The sequence below is a fragment of the Echinops telfairi genome, unplaced genomic scaffold, assembly GCF_000313985.2.
Source record: "Echinops telfairi isolate 266 unplaced genomic scaffold, ASM31398v2 ScPeMD7_7475;HRSCAF=8513, whole genome shotgun sequence".
Lineage (NCBI taxonomy): Eukaryota > Metazoa > Chordata > Mammalia > Afrosoricida > Tenrecidae > Echinops > Echinops telfairi.
In genome coordinates, this window is record NW_022111379.1 from 29,272,313 (window position 1) to 29,283,778 (window position 11,466).

The 11,466-nt window shown below is 38.8% G+C and overlaps 1 protein-coding gene across 1 annotated transcript in view; it reads right to left on the reverse strand.

The window, feature by feature from the left end:
• The window catches only part of HERC2 (HECT and RLD domain containing E3 ubiquitin protein ligase 2), a 283,798-nt gene that overhangs the window by 209,364 nt on the left and 62,968 nt on the right, over positions 1-11,466 (reverse strand). Inside the window, exons 15-19 of the mRNA XM_004700032.2 lie at positions 10,546-10,797; positions 5,865-6,058; positions 3,544-3,744; positions 1,580-1,808; positions 1,376-1,500 (exon numbers count right to left, since the gene is read on the reverse strand). Of these exons, the coding sequence (XP_004700089.1) occupies positions 1,376-1,500; positions 1,580-1,808; positions 3,544-3,744; positions 5,865-6,058; positions 10,546-10,797 (1,001 nt within the window). The remainder of the gene's footprint in view (positions 1-1,375; positions 1,501-1,579; positions 1,809-3,543; positions 3,745-5,864; positions 6,059-10,545; positions 10,798-11,466) is intronic.

Consider the following 11,466-nt stretch of genomic DNA (forward strand, 5'->3'; position numbering starts at 1 on the left):
GAATGGCTAGCTGCAAAGTGATGGACAGGGAGTCCGGGGGAAGGGGTATAAAGTCAGAGAAAAAGAAGAAAAGAGAAAGGGAAAGACAGAGGAAAGAGAAAGCTAAAAATAAAATTAACTAAAAAACAAAACACTGAGTTGACATATCAGTTTCAGAGACTTTCACTTTTTATGGGAGTATAAGGACCCGTCTTTCTCCTGGAGAGTGGCTGGTGGTTTCAAAGTGCTGACTTTGCGGTTAGCAGCCCAACACATAACCATTACACCAGGACTCCTCAAAATTAAATTAAACTGAGGAGAAAATAGGGGTTAGTACTGGTGCACATGCTAGACACAAACATGGTAGCAAGAAAATATGGCACTCACTCTACAGAGGATGCCACGGGGGTGTAGGAATGTGTAAGCTCACATGACACCCACATTGTGGGTTCAAAAGAGGGGGGAGGGATTTGAAAAGGGGGGGGGACCACATGGGAGGAGGGGAAACTAAGAAGGAATTAAAAATGTATAGCAGTAAAAAGATCGAACACACACACACACACACATAAATATATATATGTATAATCAATCAACACCTAAATGATAACATTAGGTGTTTTTGTTTTGTTTAAAGAACTCCTTTTCCACAACAGAGCTCCACAAGGCAATAGAACAAAATGACCACAGCAGAATACTGAATAGAGGATGACCAATGAGTGAAAAGATGTACAAATACTTATACACAAAGTTGAGAACAATTTTATATGGGCACTCATCATAGAATACTCAAGTATTTAGGCAAGAGAAAAGCACACATTTAATAAAGGGATTAGACACTGAATAATCATAGCAGCTTTATATAGCCAAAAAGAAGAACCCATATGTCCAGCAAAAAGAGAATCAGTAATTATTCTACAGTCACAAAGAAGACATTTCTTAGCAATAAAAACAAAGTAATGATGCATTGATGAAACCGAAAAGCAGGCATGAAAAGAGTGTGTGTGTGTGTGTGTGTGATTCCATTTACATTAAATTCTGAAACAGGAAAAATGCATTAACAGCTTAGAGCAACAGGGAGAGTATCTAACAACAACTAAGCAATGGGAACTCTGAGGGGTGATAGACATGCCCCAACTAACGAACCAGGTATTTTCATTCACTGAAATAGACACTTAAAAGTAGGTCAAATCTATCAATAAATTTTTTTAACTACTAAAAATTGTAATGTAAAACCATACTTAAATATTAAAGTTTCGCTTTAGTTTTTGTTTTTTTTCTTTATCTGGCAAAACTTTTACTTCTTCACTTATAAGTGTTCGAAATATGGTATTGGAAATCTCAATTCACTGCTATGTAAACAGGCACTGACAGATACCCAGCATTCCCAGGAACATACCTGGACCTCCGCTGTAATGGCTGCATTTAAAGCAGATTCCAACCCACCATCAGCCATTAAGCTGCCCACCAGAAGATCAATCATGAATCGACGACCTGGACTTATGTTTACTTCATTGCCTGAAACTGACAATGGAAAAGTGTTATAACAATTTTCATTAAGCACCATCCCCACATGTACACACCCACTCCTCCTCACATTCACCTGCACAGGGTAAAAGTGCCGAGAGAGCCCGGGCTCGCTCCTCAGCCGTAGGCAACAACACCGACCACCCACTCTGTAGCACCGCCTGTGCAGCTGCTTGCACGGTGGTCAGGACGCCTGCGCTGCTAGCCAAGGTCACCACAGTCTGCTTCAGGCTGTTAAGGAGAACACTGCCCAGTCCTAGACCAAGGAATTCTGGGTCAACCTGGTGACTAATGGCAGCATGCAACTGAAAAGAGAAAAACAATTGTCACTTAGAACTATTAAGTATGAGTGCATTTTAAAACCTTAAAGATTGAATAAGGGAACCGATTACAGGAATCTAAGTATTGCCTCCTCCCTGGGGGGCAGGCAGCAGAGAAGAGGGCGGAGGGAGACGTCGGACAGTATAACTTATGATAAAACTATAATAATTTATGAATTATGAAGGGTTCAAGAGGGAGGGGGAAAATGAGCAACTGATATTAAGGGCTAAAGTAGAAGGCAAATGTTTTGAGAATGAGGAGAGCAACAAATGTACATATGTGCTTGACACAATGGATGTATGTATGGACTGTGATAAGAATTGTACAAGCCCCCAATAAAATAATTTTTTAAAAAAAGATTGAATAAAACATCAATTCCCAAACTTATCTGGCCTACCATCCACTTTTCAGAATAAACAACTCAGCACTTCCCTGGCAAGCAAACCCTTTGTGAACCATAGCCCGTGATTCATGATGAAGTAAAGATAACTGCTGCTGCAGGGTCCCTGGGTCATTCCATGGAGCCGGGCAGGTGTCCTCATACTTTTTAAACAGGGAGCCAGTTCACTGTCCCTCAGACCCATTGGAGGGCCGGACTATAGTTTTAAAAAGAACTATGAACATATTCCTATGCACACTGCACATATCTTATTTTGAAGTAAAATAACAAATGGGGCAAAAACACCCAGAGGGCCAGATAAATGTCCTCGGAGGGCTGTATGTGGCCTGCGGGCGGGCGGTAGTTTGAGGACACCTGGTGTAATGGATTACGAGTTACACAATGAGGAATAGTAAGGCTATAAAAACTTCTAAACAAACACAGGAAGAACCTGAACTGCAGTTTAAATCTCTAACTCATTCTAATGTACAGGGGAACATTAACTTGGAAGCACGTAACACCTCTGTGCTTCCAGTCCTAATGTACTGCCAACAATCCTGATTCATAGCAACCCTATGGAAAGAGTAAAGAAGATTCATGTGAGTGTCAGAGGTTGCAAAGCTTTTTGGGAGCAGAGAGCTGCATCTTTTTCTTGCAGAATGGGTGGGGGGCTTAAACTGCCGACCATGTGGTTAGCAGCCACCAGAGTCCCAGTCTCTGTGCTTCCTCTCTGTAAAATAGAAGTTCCCTAGAATAAACAAATTCACAGAGTCCAAAGTAGTATGGTTACCAGAGGCTCTAGCTTTACGAATTTATATGTGTGTTAGAACACGTGCATATGGTTCTTATTTAGCCTTACTTTAAAATACCTAGGTTCCCAAACTGGCTGATCACTGGAATCACCTGGGGATCTACTAAAAATACATAATCCTGGCCTCCATTTGTAAACTAGTAAATCAGAATTGGGGGGGGAGGGGGGGGGATACGTAGTTTTACCATCTCCCTGGGTGATTTCAATGATCAACCAACTGAGAAACTAGGCTTGAGTGCAAGAACAGGTGTGAAACATTTTTAACAACTAAAAAGCAACACGTGCATCTCGTAAAGGTGATTGTGTTGAAGCACTGTCGCCGATAGAAACTGGTTTAATCGGTGCACAATGAAGACATAAAACAGATGTGGTAGTCAAGTATATTCACTATTTGCCACACATGGGGATCCCCATACCCAAGTTGTTGTCAAGCTAATTTGAACTCGTGTGCTTCGAGGTACAGCTGTTTGCATGGCCCAGTGAATGTACTCGGACACAAAAGGAAGAGGGAAAAGGGAGTCATCACTACCTGAAGTCGTAGAAGATTCAGCACTGCAACAGCCATGCATTCTTTCTCTTGGGGGGGAGGCCAGTCGGCAGTGCCATCCATCCCCTCACTCACTTGACGTAATAGGAGATCCAGCTGCTCAAATGTCATTGAGCAGATATCCACCACAAATGGGACACGGAGGCCAATGGACCACTCAGAACATGATGACCAGGCAAAGCTCTACAGAAAGGACACAAACATCTATAATGAATCCACAAAATTCCATTTGCATCTGTCCCACAGTACATGAGAATGTTACAACAAAAATGCCTTGAATTATGGCTCACTGGTCCCATAAAACTTCCCAAATACATGTGTACTTTTTTGTCTAGCTCACAACCTATTTACAGGATCTTCTCACATTCAAATATTTTTTTATTCAAACAAGTTTTTTATTGTTATCACTCTCAAAATTATTAACATATAGTAATCTATGGCATTGAGGTTAAAAAATCACTTCTTGAGGTAAAACAGAAACCATAAGTAGACAATGACTGGCTAGATATACATTGATCACATGTAGAGCAATCATTAACTCACTATACAAAGTGATAACTGAATAAATTAAGATGGAACATAAAGAACTCTTCAAATAACCCAAAACAGAAAAGGACAAAGAAATGAAAAAGCAGCAAAAAGAAGAAAACAAGTAATGAAATGGTAGCTGTACATCCAACTGTACACAAGTACATTAAATTTAAGTGGTCTAAAAGAGAAGTCTTAAAATGGGGGGAAACTATGTGGTTGCTCAAGAAACTTGCCTTTTTTTCCTTTTCAGTATTTCATTATTTCTTAATTCATTTTTGTTTGTTTTATTGGCATATGATTCACCTTCATTATATATCAAAAAGTACATCAAAAAGAGTTGAGCAATCTTTACCACAATCAATTCTGGAACATTTTCTTCATTCTTGTATCCACTATTACTAGCATCTCCTGTCCCTTCAACTTTCCCTGTCATAATCCCAAGAAGCTATTGATCTAGTTGCAGTCTCTATAGGTTTGCCTATCCTGAATTTCACATAGAGAAAACCATTCAAAAAGAAAAAACAACAATAAAATACGACATTGAAAAATCTCATTCCAAAAATGTAGGAATTAATCAAAAGCTAGGACAAATTAAAAATGGGTCAAAATGGAAAACAAATGTTAAGATGTTAACCTACACCAAACTGCTTCTGGAGTAATCTACTGTCCAGTTCAGGCTGCCTACAGACAAGATAGCTCACATCCCTGTTCAATCTTCTGGGAGAATTCCATGGAGCCTGAATCTACAGGGGACTAGGCAAACGGATTTTGATCTTCCATTGTCATCCTTAGCCTTCTGCAAACCAGGTGCTCAAAACTTAAGCTCTAATATCATCATTCCCTCCTCTGATCCTGGGTTTTATCACTTTAAATCCTTGGATTACACAGGCTGGTGTGCGTCTTCCATATGAATTTAGTTGGCACCTCACTTAGATGACTGCTTAAGACAAGCTTTTAAGACCCTAAACACTATTCCTTCTGGTAGCCGGGCACCATTGGATTTCTTTACCATACTTTACTCCAGCACCTTTATCTTCAGTGATCACTTCACGAGATCACTGGCAAGTAACGAGCAAGGCCACAGAATAAGAATGAATTGTTCTTAGATCAGGGATTGTGATTCAGTGTGAGCTCAAAATTCATTCATATATCTAATGAAGACACCTACTTTAAATAAAATGCTAAGAAGTACCTAATGTCAACATTTATAACTACAGTAAACAAGAACCAACAGAGCAATAGATATGTTAAGTTTATGGAGGAGAACCCAGATACAGACCTAAATACAATTTGGACAAAGAAGCAAAAGCAATTGAGTAGAGGGATAATGCCACAAATGTTGTGGCAGCAACTGGATATCTATAAGCCAAACAAATATGAACAACTGTGGCCTAAACCTCACACCTTATACAAAATTTAACTCAAAATTAGCCACAATGATAAATGAAACATAACACTGTAAAACATATTTTAAAAGATAACATTAAAGCAATCTTTACAGAAATAGTCCACTGTCTAAAGAACTAATAAATCTTTGTTGGAAGAAGTAAAACACACATATATCAGTGTCTCTGGAGTTGTTTCTCTAGTCAACTCAGCCTAACACCGAAGGAATCTCAAAGAATCAATAATGAAGCTCCTAGAAGTGATTTTAATATGACTATAGGATAAAGTCAACATACAAGAAATCAATTATACTTCTATATATTAACAATGAACAAGTAGAGACCATAATGTTAAAAAACTACCAAACCAAACTGTGTATCCAGTACCTGGGCAGGCCCACAGGCAATTCCAACAATGTGCTTCGTATCCAGACCTGGCAGTGCAGCAGGTTCTGGTTTAGTTACACGTAAAGTGTCAAAATGCTGGCATTGGTCATTGCTTCCCCAGCTGTGGACCTCACTGTCCTCAGTCAAAGCCAGGCAGTGTGTGGAGCCTGCAGCCACATCTACTACTTTTTTCCCTGAAAAGAAAGAATGATGCATGGTCAATTGCAATCCTATCTCTTCTGTTTCAATAAAACATTCTCACAGTCATTCTGGCCAGGCGGCAGTTAATACTAACATCTAAAGGGCAACTGATAGGTCTAAATGAAGCCAAATTTGTCTGCTTCAAGTATATCAAATGGTCTCCCTTTTGAGCCATCGTTCTTTTTTTTTTTTCATACCTTACTGTGTAGGCATGCCCTGGCAAAGGGTCACACCATTCACTGTACCCCCATGTCCCAGAGGAACTCCCCTGGAGCCGAGCCCCAAAGCCCCAGGACTAGTTGGGGTGGAGTGAGCCATCCTAAGGTTGTTTCAATTTTAATACTTTCTCCTCTTTTTCAATTGACATTTTTCTGTTTTGTTTGCTCACTGTTGTTGGATTTTCAGTTTACTTCCTGTTTATGTTTTCTTTTGTATGCCTTGTATGATTTTCTGTGTAGGAAACTCAAGATAGGTAAATCTATAGACAGTAACTGGATTACTAATTACCTAGGGACACAACAGGGAGACTGGAGGGCAATGGGGATGAGAAGGAAATGTTCTGAAATCAATTGCGGTGGTGGTGATGGCACAACTCTGCTTCAAATGATTGCTTGATTACATCATATGCTGTGTGAATTGCATGCCAGTAACACTTTTTTTTAATCCTAGTATATTTTACCTAGTACAATTTGTTAAGACTTGAAATAATTAAGGCATCTGAACTAGCTGTACATTTATCTCCTTATGTAGTTTCTCATTCATAATGATACAGCAGTATTTTTATTTAACTGAGATCACATTCTGTTACTCCAAAGTATTGCCATGAAAAGTAATCTCTCAATTCGTTTTTTTTTTAAAGAAATTCTTTGTCATCAGAGTCAGAAAATAAAAAGATGACACATTTTTCAATTTAAACAATGTTAGCAAGTACTGCATTTTTTGCATACATACAGTAATTTGTTTGCTAGAGGAACCCTGGTGGGGTAGTGGGTACGCAGTGGACTGCAATCCACCAGGTCAATAGCTCAAAGCCACGAGTCCTCAGGAGAAAGATGGGGCTTTTTATTCCTGTAAAGCGTTAGTCTTGGAAACTCACAAGGGGCAATTCGAACCTGTCCTATAGGGGGCACCATGAGTGGGCATCAACTTGAGGTTGAGGTATATGTTTGCAAATTATATTTTAGGTTTAACATCACCAAGTGGTATTTCTCCAAAATATTCATTAAAAATTTGTTTGGCTAAAAAGTTATTGCAGTAAAATGGAATAATTCTATACCATCAACATAAAGTATTTCTCAGAAATACATCATAAAAAGTAAAAAAAAAAAAAAAGAATTCAGTTAAGAAACTAAACCAAAAATCAAACCCATTGCCATTATATTAATTTCAACTCTACACAGGGTTACAAAGCTTTAAATCTTTACAGGAGGAGAGTCTCAACTTTCTGTTGCAGAGAAGCTGGTAGGTTTAAGCCAGGCGTCCTCAAACTACAGCCCGCGGGCCACATGCGGCCCACCGAGGATATTTATCCAGCCGCTGGGTGTTTTTGCCCCGTTTTGTTTTTTACTTCAAAATAAGATATGTGCAGTGTGCATAGGAATTTGTTCATAGTTTTTTTTAAACTATAGTCCGGCCCTCCAACGGTCTAAGGGACCGTGAACTAGCCCCCTGTTTAAAAAGTTTGAGGAACCCTTTAAGCCACTGACTTTGCAGTTAGCAGTCCAGGTAAATGGATTAATTCTACCCTAAGAGCCTGTCACAAATTGTTGTTTTTTTAAGTATCAACAATACTTGAAATGCTATCAAGGTAAGGTACATCTATAAATGCAACTTAGGGAGCTGGTCTACTTTACTAATGGAGAAAAACATAAACAGGAAGGCAAATAAAATTAAAATAGTTTCCTATCGTACTAGGCAAATGCTGTTCCTGCACAACTTAGAAGCTTGGAACACAACCATCATCCTTTGAGCACATGCAGTATAATACTGAGTCGTTAAAAAACGAAAGATGAGAAAAGAGCATGTCAACATAAAACCCAAACCAGCTGTCTGATTTGCAGGCATTGAAATCCCACTTTAGAGACCCACATCCTCATCCCCTTGATACAGCAAAAATTAAAAATGTAGTGGGATATTATGCTAGGTGAAGTCAATCAATCACAAAATAATACATACTGTATGATATCTTTGTTATTAAAGAAACTTTTAAAAGATAATGGTTTTACACGCCAAATGAAATAGTTTGATTACGAGAGGTAGGAGACCAGAGCTAGGACTGAGAGAGAGAGAGGAAAAGCAATAGGCTAAAGCAGTGGTTCTCAACCTTCCTAATGCTGCGGCCCTTTCATACAGGTCCTCTTGTTGTGGTGACCCCCAACCATAACATTATGTCGTCGCTACTTCACAACTGTACTTTTGCTACTGTTATGAACCATAATGTAAATATCTGGTATACAGGATGTATTTTCATTGTGAAAAATTGAACATAATTAAAGCATAGTGATTAATCACAAAAACATGTAATTACATATTGTGAAACATTTATTTCTAATTACAAATGAATGAAATTTTGTCTTGAAGCATGGTGTAGCATGGGTAACAGTCTTCACGCCGGGTATTCGTGTGTGGGCGTATCTGCATGTGGGAAGACCCGCCTGGAGATGGATAGAAGAACGGTGAATCGGTTCCTAGGACCATGAGAAATATGTGTTTTCCAATGGTCTTAGATGACCCCTATAAAACGGTCGTTCGACCTGCAAAGGGGTCATGACCCGCAGGTTGAGAACCGCTGGGCTAAAGGGTGGATAGCTTTAGCTTAAGAGAAGGGAGGATAATATTTTACAAGAGAACAAAGCAAACTACTGATGGTTTGATAAGTTGTTTAAATTGTTGAATACAAAAATGATTACCCTGATTAAAAAAATGATCACAAAAAAAAGATTACCTGAAATGTAAACCCTCATCTAATTCACAATAAAAGGTTAAATGCATACATATATATATAGATATAGATATATGAATTAAATACAAAAAGCTCACTGCCATTGAGCCGATTCCAATTCATAGTGACAGGGACCCCAGGACAAGGCAGAAATACCCCTGCGGGTTGCCAAAAGGGTGACTTTTTATGGTAGTGGAAAGCCGGCTGGTGGTTTCAAATAGCTGGCTTTGTGGTTAGCAGTCCAACCACTACACCGCCTGCACTCCTCATATATGAATAAAACAAGAACTAAAAAGGTCAAGGGGATGTGGGGTGGGTTGTATGTGAGCAAGTATTCAGCAAACCATAGTCCTCAGCCAAATGCAGAGTAAGGTCCATTTTTGTGTTTAAAGCTTTACTGAAACATAGGCCTGGTGGTGTACTGGGTTTCAAGCTGGGCTGCTAACCACAAGGACAACAGTTCGAAACCATCAACTGCTCCAAGGTAGAAAGATCAGGTTTTCAACTCCTGTAATGATTCACAGTCTAGAAACCCACAGGGGTAGTGCTACTCTGTCCTTTAGATTCCCTATGAATCTGAATGACTCCATAGCAGTGAGTCAGAGGGACTTTGCCCACCTGTTTGTTTACATATTACCTATGACTGCTTTTGAGCAACCATAGCAAAGTCGAGTAATTGGGACAGAGCACAGCCTTCAAATCTAAAACATTTACTATCTCAGTTAACGAATATTTCTCCACCACTAATACTAGACCCAAAAAAGCCCCATCGGGTGTATTGATTAGTAAAATCTGCTTTCTTTGTTCGCAATGGGCTCTTCACAAATTATCATAGGACCAGGTCAACTTGTTTGAAAATATCCACAATCACCTAAAAAAAGTAATAATTCCTACAGTCCAACTACCATAGTTTTGATGACTACTGTGTGCTACAGCTTATCATCCATAATAAGAATACCATAAAAGCATTTGAGAGCCTTCATCTGAAGCATAGCTCTAGTCTCTTCTCCCACAGATGTCCTCAGCCTGTCTTAAGCATAATGGGTAGCTCATCACTGCAGAAAGCATATGAATTCACTTACTTGTGTCTTTGCTTGAACTTAAATGCATATTGAATACCACAACGTCTATCCACACATCAAAGCCAATGTTATCTCCCACAATATTCTAATACCACAATGAACAACTGTGGTCTTAGTAATTTACACAGTATAACAGTGCATGGCTACCGAAACAATAACTGATGTCACCACATCCATTTCACTGATAAATGAACGCCTTTCACAAAAAAAGAACTTTAAAACATTAGTCAAATAGAATTTTTATTTAAATTTATTAGCAATTATTGTATTCCATTTAAATATATATAACAATCAATTTTCAGTTATTATCTACACCTAGCATAGTATGAATGAAAATTTTTAATATAAGTCCATTCATAAAATATCCACTTAAGAAAAACAAAATCGGCCAACTAGAATAGATGACGATAGAAACTGCCCTAAGGGGTGTTAAAAGGAGTATATATTTCCTACTCACCTTGCAAGCCTTCCAATAGTTTTGGGTAACGAACATGTTCCTCTGTTCCATGTCCAAGTCTCTGATTGTCACCTTTTCCCCATGAATAGACTTGGCCATCTTTTGTTAATGCAATAGAAAACTGGCTTCCACAACGTACTTTGACAACATCCAAGTCTTGGAGTTTTTCAATTAATTTTGGCGTTTTACACCCATCGCTGCCACCTCTGCCCAATTTCCCATAGTCGCCATCTCCCCAAGACCACACTTGACCTAAACACATACAAACATATTTTAATTTACAAACCAGCACATTTAATGGAATTTTTAAAATCATTGAAAATAATCAATTCCATTCAATGAAGTAAACAATTTTAGGCCAAACAAATCTGATTTATATGCTAAAGGCATGGCCACTGCTGCAGGCATGCAGACTATCATAGTATGTGGGATCAAGAGAGAACCGTAGAAATATATCTGTATTTTTTCTAGTAATTATAAAACTTACTGTGGCACAATGAGTTATGATGTGTGGCATTTTGCACTCATCCTTTGGAAACTGACTATAGGGAATTTCTCAAGTTGTTAATTGCCCCTGGGGGTTGTTACTTTAGGTCCTCTTTTCTTTTTAAATCATTTTATTGGGTGCTTGTACAACTCTTCGCAATCCATACATATACATCCATTGTGTCAAGCACACTTGTATATCTGTTGCCATCAACATTCTCAAAACATGCTTTCTACTTGAACCCTTAGTTTCAGTTCATTTTTTCCCCTTCCTCCCCACTCCCCCCGCCCTCATGAACCCTTGATAATTTATAAATTATTATTATTTTGTCATATCTCACACTTGTGTCCAGCACATTATTACATATGTTGACCTCATCATTCTCACAACACCCGCTTTCTACCTTAGTGTCAGTTCATTTTTTCCCCTCCCTC